General features: G+C 33.8%; 1 protein-coding gene and 1 long non-coding RNA gene across 4 annotated transcripts in view; one reads left to right on the top strand and one right to left on the bottom strand.

Moving 5' to 3' along the window:
* The window catches only part of LOC128219701 (uncharacterized), a 44,357-nt gene extending 30,254 nt beyond the window's left edge, over positions 1–14,103 (bottom strand). For 2 of the 3 annotated variants that reach the window (XM_052927627.1, XM_052927629.1), the window contains exons 1-2: positions 13,980–14,103; positions 614–678 (exon numbers count right to left, since the gene is read on the bottom strand). In XM_052927627.1, coding sequence (XP_052783587.1) covers positions 614–659 — 46 coding nt within the window. In that variant the 5' untranslated portion in view covers positions 660–678; positions 13,980–14,103. Of the gene's footprint in view, positions 1–613; positions 679–6,129; positions 6,211–13,979 lie in introns of those variants that run through there. The other variant, XM_052927628.1, reaches the window with a different exon arrangement.
* Positions 14,104–17,434: 3,331 nt separating this feature from the next.
* LOC128219702 (uncharacterized) lies at positions 17,435–19,930 on the top strand. Its single transcript, XR_008258630.1, has 3 exons — positions 17,435–17,595; positions 19,349–19,562; positions 19,742–19,930. It is a non-coding gene; the product is annotated as an uncharacterized LOC128219702 (long non-coding RNA).
* The last annotated feature ends 3,085 nt before the right edge of the window (positions 19,931–23,015 follow it).

Raw genomic sequence — 23,015 nt, 5'->3', positions numbered from 1 at the left:
AGCATTCAAACAAACATGATTATATCAGAAATAACCGATATATATAAAAGTAAGGCGACCGGTGCTCAATTACTCTCAAAACTAGTTCCAGTTTTTGCTTCAAGGGTTTGGGTGGTTTGGAAACATGTTACGGAAGTTTTGCTTGAAGTAACAAATACAAGGTTTTGTGTACAGCTTGAACGGCTTCAACAATATGATGGAGCTTCTGAATGTAGCTATTAATTCTAAGATTCCACAGATTGCTGTTTGCCTGTTTTATCTAAATGGTGATTCAGCGCACGTGTTGTATCACTGTTCGCTATGTTGTTGTTTCAAAGTGAAATAGTGTTCGGGCAGAACGAACCGACAAACGGTTTCGAGAGTTTTATTCTATTTGAAACTGTCACAACAAATACACAGTTTGTGAAACCAATATAAAAAGAAATAGTGTTTATTACCAACAAAAATGCCCTCAGTCATTCAAGAGTTTACAATGCAATTGAATATGAATTCGTTTAATGAGTTTCACAAATACGTGCTCTTGCATGAATGCTGTGTTTATCATTACTAGTATGATGTTTGCACAATGTATCATAGCTTAAGTTTTATATATCAACTCTCCAACTGTACTTACCACTAATGCTTAAACTAAGCAGCACTGTCAATGTAAGAAACTTCATTGCGCAGCTTCAATGGCACCTGCAATTAAAGAATGTGGGATTCTTAGGCAAACATATCGGTTATCAATACTAGAACTAATTCATAGGCCAGTTCGATTTTTACCGTATCATAACTAATAAAGTATTTTCAATTTTCGCTAATAAGCCAAGCCTTTGTTAGACGTAGGCAACATTAAATCTGTTATGTAGTACAAGAAATTTATTTATCTATAGATTTCGATTGATAGATTTTAATGCATTTTAGGTAGTAACCCAGGTATTGTTGAATTGTTTTTATGATCATCATTCAAGAAAACTGAACTTAACATCGGAATCAATAGGATTATATGAGGGACACGCGCATGATTTGTAAAAGGCACGTGTTACGAACAAAAATGTATAACGAATCTAAGTTAAAAGTAAGATACTGAATGGAACCCTTCGACAAATGTTGATATTTGCTGAAATGTCGTCTTTGACGACTACAATTTTGAATGCCGTTACTAACGGGATTCAGCGATTCTTTGTAGCGTTATTAGTTGATTGAAATTATCACGTTATTTTATCAACGTCAAAATATCAAAATATGTTTATTTAAGTACATGTGGTTTAATGACTAAGGTGTCGTTTTTCTACTCTTTTTTTTTACTTTACCGGCTTGAGTACGCACCCCACCAAAGCCATAAAATTGTTTTAATTCTCTCTTTGTACTATTGCTGGAAATTCGGTATCATAGACACAAAAATGATAAAATATAACAATTATTGTTTTCGGATGAATTATTGATAAATCTGATTTTGGTCCAAAACCGTAAGCGAGTCCATTCATGATACTGTTTTCTTCGAGTAGGGAAGGAAAGTAAGTTCTAGAAGATCGCTACTTATCAACGAGAGTGTTAATATGATATAAACGTCAACATATGATTACATTATATTTGCCGCTTTGTCAGCTGAAACAAAGATTATTTTTTATGAAGCCATATTTTTTTAGGGTTATCTCAATAAACTTCATGGAGAGGGCTTATGTATTATTCTTAAAATTTCAATGTTCTTATCTATTAGGTAAGATATGTTATAAATCCACGGCGTGAAGGTGCTTAGTTCAAACCTTTCTTTTTTACAACTGCTTGTACAATATTAAGATAACGTTTTTGTCCATTCTTAATTACATGTATTGAAAAAAATTCAAGAATCTTTCTAATATTTTGGAACTTTATTAAGTGTTTAATTCGTAAATTATTTCAAATTAAGTTAAAATCTCCAGTAACTATATGACTAACAGCGAGGTAACGGTACACACAGTTTATACAATCTCATGGAGAATGTCATAGTTAAATATGAAGTTTCGAATAGGCCCGTTTTATTTTAACATAGTATTGACACTTCTGTGTTCTTAAAGTAGTGCGGAATGCATTTTTATTTAATTTTATTATTGAATAAACCATTTAAATTAAGAAGATCTATACCCTTTTTTGCTAAAAGAATGTTTAATATTTATATGAAAAACTACAGAAACAAGTCCAGTAGTCACAAGTTTAAACGTTCAAAAGAAAAACGTTCAATGGTAAAGGGTAAACGCCAATGACATACAATACTAAGACAAACATTCATAAGCCATATACATGGAACAACAACAAAAAAAAACTCCACAATCAACACACTACATATACAAAAAACACTACGGGTGTAAAATACTTTATCATTTACGCGTATCAACATTATCAATAGTCGGATGAAGATATTGATTTGTATAACCATTTACAATACCAGCGCATTCATATTTTTATTCAAGGCTGTCCTCAAAATTATATTTTTCACTTCCTAAACCAGGAAGCTTAATAATCTAAAATCGAGGTGACTGTACGTGCATTGAATCATGAGAGTAAGGTCCTGACAAGATAAATGCAGTCTAAAAACTCAAAAGTTATTACACAATCAAACTCATCTTTATAAGCAAGGTGAGAAACGTTGTAGACTGGCCTGTGTGTCATCTTGTGTTGTTCTTCATTATTGTTTGTTTTATCGCCATATGTTCGGCGTGATATATAGAAATAAAATAACACAGTCTATTCTATGTCACAATTATTCAACATTGGCGGTCTCCCTGACATTCACCTTTTAACAACTACGGCGCCAAGAGGGTTGTATTAATTCTCCAAAACCACATCGCAATGGGTCATGGCGGTTCATTTTATTGGGGCAGAGACAACCGGCGGCCACGGCAGTCAAACTTTCCTAGACTTGTAGATGTGCAATTAATGTTTATATATCTCCTAGTCAGCTGTTGAAGATGTTATGAGAAATGGCCGACATATATAATTATGTAAATGTTTAAAATTTCTGTCTCGGTACCTCATTGGGCTTGTCGACTGGGTTAGTGGTGTTATATATCTAAGTTGTGTTATATATCTTAACCGTGTCAGTGTGTAATGTTGCCACTCTTTGTAAGGCATTGTACTTATCTTACAAATGAAGCTCATGTTCGTCTCCCGGTTGTTTTTAAACTTATTTTGTCGTGACTTTATCCTTCAATACGAATACGCATATTAGTTACTTATCAACCAGCCAATTCAGCCGTTGTCCTAATTGTTAAATACATTATTCATTTAATGTGACACTTTTATTCAAAATCAATACATACACATGTATAACAAACATAAAATATGACTGATAAACTACTTACTAAATAATGCATTTATGGAAAATATTAATTACTGATAACATTATTGTAAACAGGTATTCAATAGCAGAAAGCGCAAAAATATCTCAAGAATGGTACAATTGTGTGCTGAGTTGTACCATGTTAGAGATTGTTTCCTTGTTTTTCGTCTTTACATCAACGTCTATACAAAACAGTTACTTCACCCACTACACCCATGAGTGATATCACACACTCGCGCTGAAGCGCTCCTATCAAATTCTGATAAATCGTGTTGTGGGTTCAATTACTATAACTTAAATGGCGACTCATGATATATTATTGTGCTCGAGTTCTTAATGCACCGGGAGGAAATTATTAAAACTTGGCAGTACAAAAGCCGGCTATATCCCCCGCCGTTGTTTTTTTAAGTATATTTTGTTTTTCTCGCAACCTGACTAGTACGTTGAACCTGACCAAGTATTTGCGATTAAGTGATACATATATATTGTGGTGACGTCATAACATCGATTCACTGCTTTTAAAGATAAAACACATGTAATAAATATATAATCACATTTGTGTCCATTGTTTTTTTCTAAATATTAAACTTGTTGCACAGAATGATAATGCTTGGTAGAGTGCGCTCAGTATCAATCAGTGCACGTTGTTTAACACTTTCAATTAACATTTATATCTTATCCTCTATTTAGCATTGTCATAATAATATGGACCCGAAACTTAATGATGGATTACTGCACAAATTGCAATTGGTTCGAGTTCGTGGATCAATTCAGTTATTGTTGCATAAAGTACATGAAATGTATAAGGTCAATAAGTCCAGTAGGAATTGACATGCCTATACTGCTAAATGTAAAAAGCTCGGACACAAGCATGTGTACTTTGACCTTTAAATTTCTCGGGTGACCGTGACCTTTGAGGTATGGACCAGGGTCAAGGTCACTGCACATCGTCTCAATGAGGACAACATATGCACCAAGTAGTATGGTGATCCACCAATGCATAAGTAAGTTATAGCGCGGACACGAGCATGTGTACTCTGACCTTTAAAGGTCTAGTTGGACCTTGACCTTTGAAGTATGGACTCGGGTCAAGGTCACTGCACATCGTCTCAATGAGGAAAACATTTCTACCAAGTAATATGGTACTCCATCAATGCATAAGTAATTTATAGCGCGGACACGAGCATGTGTACTCTGACCTTTAAATGTCTCGTGTGACCGTGACCTTTGAGGTATGGACTCGGGTCAAGGTCACTTCATATCGTCCCAATGAGGACAACATTTGTACCAAGTAATATGGTACTCCATCAATGCATAAATAAGTTATAGCGCCGACACGAGCAGGTGTATTCTGACCTTAACATGTCTCGTGTGACCTTGACCTTTGAGGTATGGACCAGGGTCAAGATCACTGCACATCGTCTCAATGAGGACAACAGTTGTACCAAGTAATATGGTACTCAATCAATGCATAAGTAAGTTATAGCGCGGACACGTTCTTGTGTACTCTGACCTTTAAATGTCTCGTGTGACCTTGACATTAGAGGTATGGACCCAGGTCAAGGTCACTGCACATCGTCTCAATAAGGACAACATTTGTACAAAGTAATATGGTAATCCATCAATGCATAGGTAAGTTATAGCCTGGATACGAAATGTTACAGCCAGACAGACGGACATACTGACAGACGGACGAAGTGCATTCCTATCATCCCCTCCCCACTCCGTGACGGGGAATTAACAAAGACGTGTGGCGCACAGCTTCGCTTTATCAAAGCCAGGATTGACAAAATGCACTGTCATACCCGATGAAGGTTTTATTTATATTAATATCTCAAATACCTGTGTTTAAACTATCTTATCAGTGGTCTGTATTCCAGAACAACAGCTGCATGTCATCTTGCGTTTATCAGTGTTTATATACATAAATGTGGTGAGTGTTAACTTGCGTTTTGAAAGATAAACCGGCCATCAATTTAAGTTTTAACCTTAAACCTATAAAGCTTTGATGTCACTGAACAGAAAAGATATTTGCATTGTTTGAATGTACTTTTTAATATACTAGTTTTATTTTACACATGCTGTAGCGATGAACTTACTCTACTTTTAAATGCCCTAGTTTAATTTGACACAGTATTGTCCCAACGATTCACTGTTGGAATTCGAACTGCAAAGTAATGCTATAATTAAATGTAAATTGAACACGTCTTAAATAGCAGAGATGTCATAACAAATACTTGAGTGAATTCAAATATGAATCCTTTCAAATGCAATATGGTATCGTGTTTCTTTTGAACTTAAATGAACATAGTTTAACATAATGAACACAAAATATAGCACCATGGATATATTCAGTGTAGGGACAATATCTCAAGCATAATGAAAACTATCATTTGTGTTTGTTTTCATGATGTGTTACAGCTAATGTGTCATCGAAAGACAACGACCGTGAATTTTATAAAAAATACAACATTATTTGCATCAATCATTATAATTATCAATATATTATACTACTACTACTACTACTACTACTACTACTACTACTACTACTACTAGTACTACTACTACTACTACTACTACTACTACTACTACTACTACTACTACTACTACTACTACTATCACTACTACTACTAATAATAATAATTATTATTATTATAAATATCATTATTATTATTATTATTATTATTATTATTATTATTATTATTATTATTATTATTATTATTGTTATTATTATTATTATTATTATTATTATTATTATTACTATTGTTATCATTTGACCGTAAAAAATACATTGAAGTCATATTAAGTTCAAAAAAGTTCAAAACACATACCTTTAAACCCTTGAAATCACGCTGTGATTTAATTTATGAAGTTACCCATATCCATATAGTGATGTTTGAATCTCTCTTAATGTTGAAGTAGTTTAATGATATAGTTTCCCCTTCAACATACGTTAGTTTAAAATTAAATACACATCAAGCCTTATCTGACTGTTCAAGCCAAAAATGAGTGCATTTAATTATTTTAACCCAGTCGTCATACATAGACATATAACGTTTAAAACAGTAAGTTTTAAATGGTTATAGTGCAATGTACTAGATGTCGACATCAATTTTAAGACATTAAACACATTCCGTTCGAAAAGAACAAGAAGTCATGGCAATATTACAAAATAGTACTTTCGATAATAATGTTATGCTTTGTAGAAGTAGGGTAAGATATTAGGGTACCCATTTACAACGGCTGACGAAATCACTGTCATGGAGGTTAATCCGGTCTACGAGTTTTAACCTACTATGGAATTAAACTCCAAATATTTTAAAGTCCTAAATAACACGATTCTGAGTGAAGAATGCTCGCTTTAGTGAAGTTAATGCTGGTTTCGAATATATACGGCTTACAAGTTAACCTTTGCGTTTCTTATAAGGTATGGCGATTCGCAAATTTTTTATAACCGTATCTCGGAAATCGCATCGACCGATCGACAAAACATTTTTAACTTTTGGCGAATTAATGCGCACACGGGTGTATTAAACCCCTAAGATAGTTAGAACTGCAGTGGTCAACGACCTAATTTACATTAACATCTACATCGAAATAACCTAGTAAGCAATCTGCGCTAATAGCTTCGGACTGCGTTCTGCATATAAATTAGCTTACTGAAAGTAGCGCTGTAATGAGTTTTCAATCTATGTTTGCGGTTAATGTATGAGTGTCAGTCGTAAAGTTATTAAAGACTATTGATATAGAAACTGTTTACTTTAAAACGAAAATAATACAAAACTACGACACATGCATTTGGAAGTGGTGTTGCAATCAGGGAACTTTACGACTGACCCTCGTAGTTAGAATAAGCGTTTTGCGTAGTATAAAGCAATTCAAAATGTAAAAAAGAACAATTATTTTAATATCGGCGAGCTACAGAACGCAATATAAAAAATAAAATTCGCAAATAGTATTATATACCTGTGTTTAAACTTTGCGGCTGTCGAGGACCGATAGTTACTACATGTATATTGTAGTTAAGAATATTATTTGGGTCATAGCATTCGGACAGGTTTATTCCCCGGAAATAAAAACTGAGAACTCGTTAAAACCCGGAAAAAATATGGATCGTATTATGATGCAATTAAATGCTAATTAGGCGTAAGATATCAAAACATAATGTTTCAAATAAAATAATAATACTTCATTTTATCTTACAATTAGTTCTTTTGTGATTGTAGTTCCTTCATAAGTATATTTTCTATGTTTGAAATTGCCTTAATCGGCTCTTCCTTGACATTTTTTATTGAGATTGTTAGTTTGTACTTGTATTTGTAAAATGTGTGTCGCATTAACCATTCTCTTTTGTGTAAGTACAAACTAACAACCGTTTAACCATTACTTAATGAATATTATACACTTTTACCATTAAAATCAAATCGTGTAAAGCATTGACACGCTATCGACCTACTAAACTTAGTATCACAATCGTGAAATGCCGTATGAAACGAGAAGTGTGTGAATAATTCTCAGTTGGCCTCAGTAATATCAGTCTCAAGTCTTAAGCATGTAGCATAATGCATATGCATATTTAATAACCACTGATATATATATATATCAGTTTATTTTGTCCAAGAGTGACATAGGTCGAGGGCCTAATTAAGATACATGTATATCAACCATACAGGGGATAAATAGTATGTGGGTGCTTCTATCCGGAGGTATTTGTCGTTGTAGAAAGAAGCCTTAAACATAAACCTTATTGATATGCCAAATGCATTTTGTTGGGATGCATTTGGTTTACCTGGCATAGCCTGATAGTAAATTAAATACGTCTAAGTCAAGTTTGAAGTGTAGAGTAGATTTTACAAAATAAATCCTAATGCTTTATCCGTGGCAGTGTATTGTTTATGAAACCAAAGCTCCAGATAAGGTTTCATATGATATTGAGAATTACTCTATACCTTATAAGTAACTATTTGGCGTATTCCTCATTTCAAGCGACTTATACTACATGATCTTATTAAGAATCAACATACAACTCTAAAAGTTTTGAGGAGGAAATTATGATCGAACATATACTACCTTTAGATGTTTATGCTAATAATTATGTTGTACAATTACATGACTATACTCGCAAAACGTTGCAGGCCGAAAGCCAATCAACGCTTTAAGCGCTTTGATTTTAGAAAGATGTTGGCTTCTGGGTTGATCAATATAGTAACAATTGCATTATCGATGTAGGCATGACATATTGCAGACAAAGCGGCAGACATGAACCGATGCTGAGTGAGGTCATCTGAGAATTTTAAATTAAGTAGTTTACTACATTCCTTTTTGTACTGGTGTTGGCATCTTTGTGTAGACAAATTTTCCAAATTTACGGGCAGAGGAACTTTCTCTCTTTTATTTTCCTAAGGGTGGGAGGGAGGGGGTCGCCAAAACTGAACTGTTACACATACTTTATACGTGTTTTTCTTTTGCATTCGTCAAACATACAGTGAACACGCTAGTCATTAAACCGTTCAATTAACCAATGAAGACACAGGTGTATTACCCAATCTGTTTTCGAGGATGGGTGCAATTGACTATTAAGATCATGAACTAAAATCGAACATCAAACGCACATGGTATTTAAAAAAAATAAGAAGACAGGAAAAATGACATCAAGTTAAATGGTGTTTGGGTGACGGCAAAATTATAAATGCAGCATAAAAGCCATATTTAGGAAACCTGAAACCTAACAACATTTAAAAATGTGACATCACCAATTACAAATACAACGGATTTGTTAATTGTTGGCATGTTTTCTTAACACTACAGTTACAAAGGGAAAAAACGGACATTCGTTAAAACGTCCGTAATTCAATTATACTTTTTTATATGAAGTTGTGAAAAAAAGAAATGGTTCAATTGTTTTGATATATAATCCAAACAAAACAAACTGGGCTGTTCATGTTAAAACTATATTGCGTAATTTGGGGTTTTACCATGTGTGGATTGCACAAGGAGTGTTTGAATACTCAAGTTTTATGTTACTTTCATAGCAAACATGAGAGACTTCTTTGTTCAAAATTTCATAGTAGATAATCTGACTCAACAAACCCGATATATATTTATTATAGAAATATATTAACATTTGAATTAATCCCTTACTTTAGGTGTTTTAAGGGACAGAATTTGCTAAAAAATGTTTAGGTCAGTTGTGATTATGAAACTTGTGTTTAATAATATTAACGGATAAAGGCCTTATCACCTAGTTAAACCGGGGTTTGAGTTTAGAAAACACGTTACAATAAAATAATTAGTCTTTATTGTACAATAATGCAATGATAGTTTCCAATACAAGCCCAGTAGCCATTCTCTGCAGTTTTCGTAACAAAAGAGCTACATTAATAAGTTGTCTTCTGTAATAGATGGTACATTCAATTATTTTGTTGTCAAGCATTCATGTAAGGAAAAAGGGAAAAAATGATGAGAAAATGGATTCCATAGCTATTATTTAAATAATTTCGGCAACAAAAACAAATGTCACATTTAATTCTTTTTTTCCGAGATCTTTGATGAGAATAAAAAATGAATTCAATCGCTTGTATTCAAATAATTTGTGTGACAAACAATACATAATCATTTTCATTATACTTCAATATGTTCGTAAGTTAAACACTACGTGTCAGCTTTAAAACGATTGATAGAGGTATGAGTTACATAATATGACATCTCAAGGAGTATCCTGGCACTTTATCTTACTGTAAGCTAATATATAAGCGGGAGAATGTATAACGAAGTACTCAGAGAAACGAGGTTAAACATTAAGACGAAGTGTACTCAATATCTCTTTTGGTTTTGATAATGCAAATAAAGATTGCAAAATTATGAGATAACCTCGCCATAAGTAAACACGGTTTGAATAGTGTCATCATTGCTTTAAAACCCAAATATATGCTCATATATTATTCTCAAACGACCTTTGTAAACGTGATGAATTAATGCTGAAACAACACAGGTACTTACTAGGAACAGCATTGAAATATCAAAGTATTGAAAATATAAAGTCGAAGCAGATAATCTGCGTATCAACACAGAGGCTTCATATCGTCTATTCAATAGTATTAACTACTTCTAAAGAATCGTTGATCGACCAAAATAGATTAATTCCAGAGCCATAAACGTATTACTATGTTTTTCATATGCATTTTAAACGCAGTTAATGAGATTAAGCAACATAAAACCTGTTATGTAGTACAAGAAATTGAACTGTTTTTATGATCATCATTCAATAAAACTTGAACTTAACATTGGAATCAATCGGTTTGTATAAGGGACACACGCATGATTTGTAAGCAATTGTTACAAACAAAAATGTTTAACGAAACTAAGTTAAAACTAAGATATTGAATGGAACCGTTCGACAAATGTTGATAATTGCTGAAGTATCGTCTTTGACGACTACAATTTTGAATGCCGATACTAACGGGATTTAGCGATTATTTGTGTCGTAATTAGTTGATTGACAATATCACGTTAGGTTATCAACGTCAAAATATACTTTTGTAAGTCCATGTGGTCTAGTGGCTTAGGCGTCAGATTTTTACACTTTTATTGACTTTACCGGCGTGTGTTCGCACCCAACTAAAGCCAAAACATATTTTTAATATTTTTTTGTATATTGCTGGAATTTCGGTATCATAGACAAAAATAATTACAAAATAAAACAATTAGTGATTAGGATGCATTATCGAGAAATCTAGTTTTGGTCAATAAACGTAAGCGAGTCCATTCATATCGAGTAGGGAAGGAAAGTAAGTTCTAGAAGATCGCTAATCATCAACGCGAGTGTTAACATAATATAAACGTCAATATATGATTACATTGTTTTTGCTGCCTTGTCAGCTGAAACAAAGATTCATTTTTTTGAAGTCATATTTTTTTTAGGGTTATCTCAATAAACTTCATGGAGAGGGCTTATGGATTTTTCTTAAAATCTCAATATTCTTATCTATTAGGTAAGATATGTTATAAATCCACGGCATGAACATGTATTGAAATTAATTCAATAATCTTTCTCATAGTTTGGTACTTTATTAAGTGTTTTATTCGTAAATTATTTCAAATTAAGTTAAAATCTCCAGTAACTACATGACCAACAGCGTCGTAACGGTACACAGAGTTATAACACTCTCATGGAGAATGTCATAGTTAAATATGAAGTTTCGAATAGGCCCTTTATATTATTTAAATAGTATTGACACGTCTGTATTCTTTAAGTAATGCGGAATGCATTTTTATACCATTTTATTATTGAATAAACCATTTAAATTGAAAAGATCTATACATTTTTTGCTTAATGAATGTTTAATATTTATATGAAAAACTAGAGAATAAAACAACGGGTGTAAAATACGATATCATTTACGTGTATCAACATTATCAATAGTCGGATGAAGATATTGATTTGTATAACCATTTACAATACCAGCGCATTCATACTTTCATTCAAGGCTGTCCTAAAAATTATATTTCTCACTTCCTAAACCAGGAAGCTTAATAATCTAAAATCGAGGTGACTGTACGTGCATTGAATCATGAGAGTAAGGTCCTGACAAGATAAATGCAGTCAAAAAAACTCATTAGTTATAACACAATCAAACTCATCTTTATAAGCAAGGTGAGAAACGTTGTAGACTGGCCTGTGTGTCATCTTGTGTTGTTCTTCATAATTGTTTGTTTTATCGTCATATGTTCGGCGTGATATATAGAAATAAAATAACACATTCTATTCTATGTCACAATTATTCAACATTGGCGGTCTCCCTGACATTCACCTTTTAACAACTACGGCGCCAAGAGGCTTGTATTAAATATTTCTCCAAAAAAAACATCGCACATACGGGTCGTGGCGGTCCATTAAATGGGTCAGAGACAACCGGCGGCCACGGCAGTCGCATTTTACTAGACTTGTAGATGTGAAATTAATGTTAACATATCTGCTATGCAGCTGTTGAAGATGTTACGAAAAATGGCCGACATATATAATTATGTTAATGTTTAAAATTTCTGTCTCGGTACCTCATTAGGCTTGTCGACTGGGCTACTGGGGTCATATATCTAAGTTGTGTTATATGTCTTAACCGTGTCAGTGTGTAATGTAGCCACTTTTTGTAAGGCATTGTACTCATCTTACAAACGAAGCTCATTTTTGTCTCCCGGTTATATTTAAAGTAAACTTAGTTCGTCGTGACTTTATCCTGTAATACGAATAGACGCATATTAGTTACTTATCGACCAGTCAAAACTGCCGTTGTCCTAATCGTTAAATTAATTGTTTATTTATTGAAAATTGGATGGCATCAATTTGATTGACGTAACTGTTTTGTACAATGCGGCCACGGACAACGTGCAATAACTGGCGTGCTGTTTATGTTAAAAACGTTGTAATACATTTGCACGCTACACATTGAATGTCTAAGCTTCGCTTACTACCGTTCCCATATGTGAGTTAACATACTGACGAAAACAAAGAAACAATCTCAAGAATGGTACAATTGTGTGCTGTACGGTACCATATTAGAAATTGTTTCCTTGCTTTTCGTCTATACATCAACGTCTATGCTAAACAGTTACTTCACCCACTACACCCATGAGCGATATCACACACTCGCGCTGAAACGCTCGTATCTATTTCTTATAAACCGTGTTGTGAGTGCAGTAACTATTACTTAAATGGCGACTCGTGACATATTAACGTGCTCGAGTTGTTAATGCACCGGGAAGAAATTATTAAAACAAAGACGTGTGGCGCTCAGCTTCGCTTTATCAAAGCCTCAATTGACAAAATGCACTGTCATATCCGATGAAGGTTTTATTTATATCAATATCTCATATACCTGTGTTTGAACTATCTTATCAGTGGCCTGCATTCCATAGCAACACATGAATTTCATCATGCGTTTATCAGTGTTTATATACATAAATGTGGTGAGTGTTAACATGCGTTTTGAAAGATAAACCGGCCATCATTTTAAGTTCTAACCTAAACACTTCTAAAGCTTTTATGTCACTGAACAGAAAAGATATTTGCATTGTTTGAGTGAATTTTTTTTGTTATCATATTAGTTTAATTTTACACATGCTGTAGCGATGAACTTACTCTACTTTTAAATGCCCTAGTTTAATTTGACACAATATTGTCCTAACGATTCACTATTGAAATTCGAACTGCAAAGTAATCGTATAATAAAATGTACATCGAACACGTCTTAAATAGCGGAGATGTCATAACAAATACTTGAGTGAAATCAAATATGATTCCTTTCAAGTACAATATCGTATCGTATTTCATTTTAACTTAAACAGCGTTTTAACATAATAAACACATAATATAGCAGCATTTATAAATACATTGTAGGGACATTATTTCAAGCATAATGAAAACTATCATTATTTGTCTGTTTTCATTATGTGTTGCAGATAATGTGTCTTCGACATCGAATGACAACGACGGTGATATTTATAAAAACAACAACAACATTATTTTCATCATTCATTATATTTATCAATATAAAATAATATTATTATTTATTATTATTACATATTATTATTATTGTTATTATTATTATTATTATTATTATTATTATTATTATTATTATTATTATTATTATTATTATTATTATTATTATACGTACAAAACACATACCTTTAAATCCTTGAAATCACGTTGATGATTGATTTATGAAGTAACTCCATACTTTATAAGTAATTATTTGGCGTATTTCACATTTTAAGTGACTTATACTACATGATCTAATTGAGAATCAACATACAACTCTAAAGGTGTTTGGTGAAGGAAATTATGATCGAGCATATACTATCTTTAGATGTTTATGTTAATAATTATGTTTTACAATTACGTGACTATACTCAAAAAACGTTGCGGGCCGACAGCCATTCAAAGCTTTGAGCACTTTGATTTTATAAAGGTTTTGGCTTCTGGGTTGATCAATATAGTAACAATTGCATTATAAATGTAGGCATGACATATTGCAGACAAAACGACAGACATGAACCGATGCTAAATGAAGTCATCTCAGAACTTTAAATTAACGGTTGTTTACTACATTCCTGGTGTGGACAAAATTTCCAAATTTACGGGCAGAGGAACTTTCTCTCTTTTATTTTGCTAGGGGTGGGAGGGAGGGGGCCGCCAAAACTGAACTCTTACACATACATGTTTTATACGTGTTTTTCTTTTTGCATTCGACAAACATACAGTAACCACGCTAGTCATTTAACCGTTCAATTAACCAATGAGAACACGGGTGTATTACCCAATCTGTTTTCGAGGATTGACTATTAAGATAAAGAAACTAAATTGAACAGCAAACGCACATGATAATCATGATCATGTTCTTTTTCCTTTATTTCCATTATATACTTATATCACTTTTCCAAGTACTTGTCTATTGTTCTACAATACAACTCCTTCATGGCTATTTTCTTTCAGTTGACTTCAATGTCGTAAGTGCCATATCGCAGTTATTTGGCAGTTTTGGTTTTCTTTCAATGGAATATGTACTTCATGGTGTCCATCTATTTTCTTCATGGTCTCTTTTGTGACTTTCATTCACTATTCAGTCTTTCACGTCATGATTCAGGCTTACGCATATAACATGTCATGAATCATGCTTACACATATATTATGTCCTGATTCAGGCTTACACATTAAGCATGTCATGATTCAGGCTACACATATAGCTGGTCATAATCCGGCTTTCACATATAGCAGTGTATGATTCAGGATAACGAATATAGGATGACATGGTTCAGGCTTACACATATATTACGTCATGATTTAGGCTTTCACATATAACAAGTCACGTTTGAGGCTTACACATATAACAAGTCACGTTTGAGGCTTACACATATACCGTGTCATGATTTATGCTGAAACATATGACATGTCACGATTAATGTTTACCTATACAAAATGAATTAAGGACTAGTTAACTCAGCCTTTTTAAGCCTTGGGATTAAAACAACATACCATACATAGTGGGCAATATTTTGTTAGGACGAGCTTGTGTCATAGATACATCAGTTATTTTATTAGCCGTGTTTTAGAACCTACCAATTTGTACATTTATAAAACAATAGTGGAATTTGTATAACCTAATTAACAAACAGTATTGTACCAAATGTCTTTTTGTTAATATTGAACACAAACTATTGGATAGTGTTGTTAGGGGAAGCTTTAAACGATAGCTAGTACCATACATATTTCTACTCTGTAACCTCAATACCAAAACAACGTCTTAGATTGTTGGTTATTTAATCAGTATTCTTTATCCTCATACAAGATATACAAAATATTAAGACAATATGTGTGCATCATATGTAATACGTGATTTTAGCTGTGTAGCTTAACAAAAAACGAGTAATGTATGATTGTTTTGTACCATATCGTCACTTGTCCTGCAATAAAAACAGTGCGTGCTGTGACATGTTGTAATTATGTATACTCAGGCTACTTAATGCACGGTAAGTATAATTTATGAATGATCACGGTTAAAATATGATAATTAATTCAATTACGATAACAGGGAAAATCACCGCAATACATTATGTAATAATTTCTTTGCATCATAATTTGTAAGTAGAACATCTAAAAAACATTAGGCAAAGGGAAAAACAATGTTTGTTTCAGTTGAGAACTTTTCCCTATAAACATATTTATCAAGCAGATAAACCATCCAATTTATGTTACATCTGTAATGGCAAACAAAGCCGACACAAAGAACCCTTTTACAGGATATAGTTCAAGTATTATAAAATAACAACAATCAAGCTTTGGCAATCATTTCAGAGGTTCATGTTTGTACACATCTTACGCAAAATCCAAATATATGTTGAAACTCTTATCTTATTTTCAAAAATACTGGTTCCCATTTTGAATTTCATGAAATAGAAAGAACACTAGTACTTATTAAATGCGTCGCATGTAACTCAAATTTGGTTTAAGGACAACTCTTTAATTTTAATTTATAACTCTAAACTCTCATAATCAATGCGCATATTAAAGAGCTTTTTTGCATAATGCATTCGGTAACATGTTGGAAGAGTAAAATATGCCATGAGAGGTGAACAAAATAATGTCTGCCAATGTTTTAAAACTTTTTTTTAATTTCAAATGAATGCATCTTCATAAATTGCATTACCATATATATGACGTATATAATGAAAAAAGTGTCATAATTATACAGGAAATGCCTTTCAACCAAAAGGAAAACAATGAATATAAACCATAACAGTAAGGACAACGCATTTAAGTCAAAAGAAGGATTTATAGAATAATTATTTTAATATCTTTCAAGTCCATCATTTTGAAATTCACTAAAAGAAATATTTCTTCGTTAATTGGTCATTATTTTTCACGTTGCTACAGAATAACTATAAATAATTATAACTTGTAAAACGTACATATGCAGGCCTTAAGGCGTGATATTCCTCGATAGCTGACAGAACATCTTTGGTCTCAGGTTTACTAATTCAGTTCCAAAAAGAAATGAAGTAAAACTGACATTGAAAAAGATGAAGGCAAGTGTAGCAAATGAACTGCAACAAGCCGAGTAGTCGAACATTGGCCCAACGGACACTGACAAAACAACGTATAAAAACAAACCTGAAAAACACACTAGCATACAATGCATTTATTTGAAAAAATGGGGTTCCATTTTGGACCGATCAGAAAAACAGGGGTTCAAAAAGTTATACGAGTAATTAATATTCACATTGTTAACAATTGTCATGAAATCAATACTTTAGTTTAAACATTTTGGACAAACATCTGTCAAAGTATTAAATTTTGGACAAAAATCTGACAAAGCGTAAAATTTTGGACAAACATCTGTCAAAGTGTTAAATTTTGGACTAACATCTGTCAAAGTGTTAAATTTTGGACACACATCTGTCAAAGCGTTATTAAACATTCAAACATGCTCTGATTGTATCAGATCTAAACTTGTATAGCACGTTTTGAAAAGCTTCTGATGATTGGTTGTATTGATGTGACAGTATTACCTCACAGTCATATAAATATCCAAAATAATGTTAAGCCTTCAGAAAGCTAACAGCAATAAACTTAATATAGTACGGCCTAATGTACAATGGAAATCCCCGATATCTCCCAAGTATGACTAACACAGCACCTTGCCTTTATTTTCAAAAAAATCGACTTGAGTGATGAGCACGTTTTGATTTCTCTGACTCGTCTGCAGGATACAAGAGGATAAAAAATAATTTATATGAACAGGAACGTACGTACGACCGTTTTCTACATATTGACATGTTATTTTAATACTAAACTAGTATATACCAAATTTAAATAAATCAATTTAAAACATTTAAACCGATTTCATACGAAATTAAAATAATGAGTCATAAAAGTTATGTGTAGTCTTAAGTCTGAACAAATGTTTGTTTTACATGATGAGAAATGGAAGACTTTTTCAAATTTATTTATTCAACTGATGATCTGATGATCTTGGTTAAAATGTTTGATTTCAAAGGAAAACAAAAAATCAAGCTCATTTGCGTCATGGCAAATAACTTATATAAAACAGCAATTTGTTTTATTAGACAACATTTTTTCTGAAGCTATAAATGATCACAATATGTGCCTGGATTTGGGAAACTTTAATAATTTGATTCGCCTCGTGCTTGAAGACATAACATGTATTTGTACAAAATGATCTAAGATACACCGCGGAATGCCCAGTCTGAAGTATTTATTCGGTTTAAGAGACGGTGCGAAACACGACGTGCACTTAAACTTTTACGTGTAGCTTTTCGTGCAGGTAAATGTTCCATGACACGCGACATGCACCGGAGCTTGTACGTGCGTTGCCCGTTTTGGTAAATGTTTCATGAAATATGACATTCACGTGCACTTTTACGTGTAGCTTCCCGTGCAAATAATTATTCCATGAAACTCGACGTGCACATGCATTCTACGTGTAGCTTCAACTAAAAGTAAATGGTCCATGAACCACGATGTGCACGTGAACATGAACGTGTAGCTTCCCATGCAAATAATTGTTCCATGAAACTCAACGTGCACATGCGTTCTACGTGTAGCTTCAACTAAAGGTAAATGGTCCATGAACCACGATGTGCACGTGAACATGAACGTGTAGCTTCCCATGCAGGTAAATATTCCATAAAACACGACGTACACGTAAACTTGAACGTGTAGCTTCCCTTGCAGGTTTATATTCCATAAAACACGACGTGCACGTAATGTGTTATCATATCAAATTGCATGTTTGTGTCTCCTTATTGAGGATAAGTGCAGTGCATGTCAGAAAATATCTCGTTAGATGTATGTATCTAGAAAGGATGTTCCTGATCTAATCCGATTTGATGTCTATAAAATAGTATCGCACCAAGATTGTGAAAATTATGTTTCATGAAAACACGTTTTATTATAATATACCAGTTACAGCTTCATTTCAGCATATTTGCAATGTGATTGTAATAATTAAATACATTAATATATCGCTAGTGATAATATTTTTATATGTTTTGAAGGGTGTAAGTGTTTTTTTTTCTCATATTATGGTGTGTTATTTACCTCTAGAAGCACTAATAGATATATTTAATGCCAAATGACAAGTTCCTGGCCAAAAATAAAAGTAACGAAGCAACTTATTTTAATAATCATCGATATTTCTCATCAAGCTTTCATGCAGTTGTCATACGGTTGTCACGTAAAGTTTTAAAATGTCATGTTTAGTTTGCGCTGGAATGGGTTAAAGGTCTTTGATATTGCTTTGATATATTTATAATAATATAACGCTTTAACCGGTTAGTATTTTATTTTAGTCATAACACTTATGCTCTATTTCGTGAAAGAGAATTTATTAAATATCTTCAAAACTCTGAACCGTGTTAACGTTTTGAAAACCTTGTTTAAGCTGACAAAAAAAGTTATAATTTTCACTTTCTCTGTTATTCCTAAATATTCAATTGTTGTAACACATGAATATGCAGTCTTATTCGTTTTAACAGAAAGAAGACATATTTCGAGACCGAGGCGATCTCTAGGAATACCAGATTCTGTGAAACGGCACTTGCCATTTTTCTGAAATACTATTAGCACCATTAGCAAGATAATGAAGAGGGTGGAAGATGGGACCTCTAATGCTATTAATGCTATGCTGGCTGTCTATGGAGCCGACGGATGCAATACGATTTCCTCACATCAGAACAGGGACAAAACAAGGTTGGTGTTTATTAAAGAGGACTTATACACATTGTAGTTAACACAAAGTATATGTCCATGTAAAACTCCTGTTTCCGTTTGTTATCGGCAGTGACATATTCCTATCATTTCACCTGGTTCTTTACTTATTATAACACTACACTTAGATGATTATATGCTACATTTTTTTTTTGTTTCAGTGTACCACGTCAACATCAAAATTGAAAGTGTACCCTTAGCTATGCCACTCATGAACGAATAGCTTTTGGTGCCTACTTGATGAAATAGTTAACGATATTACACTAAAAGAAACAATAATCATCAAGTTTTTTTCTATGTCTTCATGAAAAACATGTTTGATTTTTGTATTCGACAAATAAACAAGTCATATTCGGTTCCATTATCCATCATGCTATCATTTGAGATGTTACTGTGACACAATATACTATTGACATCACTTATTCATTCATGACGAATATAACTCTAAAAACATATACTTTTATGCCCCCCTTCGAAGAAGAGGGTTATATTGTTTTGCAAATGCATGTCGGTCGGTCGGTCCGTCATTAGACCAAGGCTTGTCCGAGTGATAACTCAACAATTCCTTGACGTATGGTCATGAAAGTTATCATGAAGGTTGGGCCTGACCAGTAGATAACCCCTATTGATTTTAGAGCTCATCGGGTCAAAGGTCAAGGTCACAGTGACCTTAAATGGTTTAATGATTTTAAAAGCTTGTCCGAGTGATAACTCAACAATGCCTAAACCTGTGGTCATTAAACTTTATATGGAAGTTGGGCGTGACCAGTAGACCCTCGGGCCAAAAGTCAAGGTCATAGTAACCTTGTATGGTGAAAGTTTGTCCGAGTGATAACTCGACAATGCATGCACCTATGGCCCTCATACTTGACTTGGAGGTTGGGCCTGACCAGTAGATGGCCCCTATTGATTTTAGGGGTCATTGGGCCAAAGTTCAAGGTCATTGTGACCTTGAATGATAAAGTTGTCCTGGTGATAACTCATCATTGCCGGCACCCATGGCCCTCAAACTCGATTTGGAGGTTGGACCTGACCAGTAGATGACACCATTGATTTTAAGGGGTCAAAGGTCAAGGTCATAGTGTCATTGAGAGCAAACTCGACAATTCCTGGACATATGGTCATCAAACTTGACATAAACAGGTCTGACCAGTAGATGACCCCTTTCGACTTTAGGGGTCATCGGGCCAAGGTCAAGAACACAGTTACCTTTAACGCAAATGAGTTAACAAATCTTCTCCCAGTGATATCTCAACAATGCCTGAACATTTAATCATCAAACTTGGGTGTTGGGCCTGACCAGTAGATGACCTTTATTAATTTAACGAGTCAAATGGTCAAAGGTCAAGGTCACAGCGACATTGAATGGTAAAATGTTGTCCAAGTGATAACTCGACAATGCCTGCTGCCATGGCCCTCAAACTTGACTTTGGATTAAATTGTATTTGTATGTTACCTTGTTTGCTATACTTGCTGTATTAACGTTCAGACATAGCATGTTAACGTACCATCCTATCATTTTCTGCCCTAGCATGCTTACTGAACACCCAGTCAAAGCATGTAATAGTATGCTATGCATCGTTCAATCATCTACATGACGTAGCATGCCTTGGAAAATTCAGTAACGCCGTGCCTTAGCATGCTTATGTTGCCTTTCTCTATCATTTATGATCAGGCAGATTTAGACAGTTTATTATACTGAATATTGTTACGACCTAGCCCCGTGGTCCGTCGACGCTATCAACTGTCCCTTTTAGGGTGACCAAGTATTTGAAGCAATAAATGTTACGACCTAGCCCCGTGGTCCGTCAACGCTATCAACCGTCCCTTTTAGGGTGACCAAGTATTTGAAGCAATAATTGTGACGACCTAGCCAAAATGACGACGCAATGAACGTTTTACGTTTTATTTTTGGAGCAAATAAATATATGCATCAGGACATCAAACATCAGATATAATATACGGTAGTAATCAGCGGCACCGTACACAGCAAAACGCGTTGGCTTTTATGAACGTTGGCACAGCACGTCGAAGTAAGACAGTAAAATATTATTATCAGTATAAAGTTGTTTACAAACTCAATATAAAATCGATGCCTGTTAATTTATTACTTGTAAGTAGTTTATTTACTTATTTATTGTCTATTTAAATATTCAGGTTGATTTTAACCTTTTAAGAATAATATGCAGGCAGCTTGTTCAATGATCCAAATTCGACTGTCCTGAGACTGAAAATTCACGGCCTTATATACTCCTATGGTTAAATGACTCGAAAATCTCGGTCAAAAATGACCTGACCCAAATTGACCCGACCGAAAATGACCCAGAATCGGGTCAAATGACCCGATTGGCTGACAGCCATTGTAAAATATTCAAGATGGCGGACGAACTGTCAAATGACCGTGAAGTTTCCGAAAAAGGATTTAAAGCATCACACTGGATTACAACAATAAATTATCAGTGCATTTCATGTGAATAATGGATTATTAACTAAGAGACATTATCACCTTGTGGAACGACATGATTCAAACGCTCAAGTAAGAATAACTTGTCAAGTTTTGAAATCTTGAAAGGTCAAAAACTATCTCAGGATTACCCAAGATTCAAAGGTAAAATGGCGGTGTACACGCTGAATTACAAAGAAAATATGTGAACTTTGTGAAATTCCCGACAAGAGTTATTACGTTTTGCTGTGTTAGTGCCATAAAACAACAGGTTTGAGATCAGTACATGTTATGCAAATAATGTTAAACCTGTACATCAATAATTTACTGAATAACTTGGTACTTATTAAATATTTTGCATGAACAATGCTTGAAAAAATAGACTTTATCCAGGATAATATTACTAACAACACTTAGTGACTATTAATGATCTTGGCATGATGGACACAGGGCTAGCCCGTCTGTAATATCAGGATGGCGCTAAGCACTGGCCTAAAATGCCAAGGTTTTGAAAACTTCAAACTATCTTTCCATGAATAGACAAAGGTAAGTATGAATTACATATATTTTACATTAATAAAGATAAATGCAGTATGGAGCAACGCGTGCCGGGGTTTATCAATACCCCCTCCAAATAGAGGCTAAGCTCCTGCTGCCTTTAATAACATTGAGATCAATAGTATGAGATATACATATGATAATCATTTTAACACTTTTGCACTTGACGTTAACAATAGAGATAAAAAAACTTAAATAACACTACAACTAGATGAACACTTTAACTGTTATTTCACTTATAAATGTCATTTCTATCGCGTTTTCTTGTGTTTACGATCATCTTCTTCTGTGGTAGACTTGCGCTTCATCACCACGCTTTTGATTTTCGGCTCCTCGGTGTTTTCTTCCTCCTCATCTTTAGCGACTGATCTGTATAGGTAGCCAACGTTCCTCTCAATACGCTTCACCTCCTGCAGGGTCGCTTCTGCAGCTCT

This window comes from Mya arenaria, chromosome 15, assembly GCF_026914265.1.
Source record: "Mya arenaria isolate MELC-2E11 chromosome 15, ASM2691426v1".
In the NCBI taxonomy this organism is placed as follows: Eukaryota; Metazoa; Mollusca; class Bivalvia; order Myida; family Myidae; genus Mya; species Mya arenaria.
This window is presented reverse-complemented; position numbering and strand designations above follow the sequence as displayed.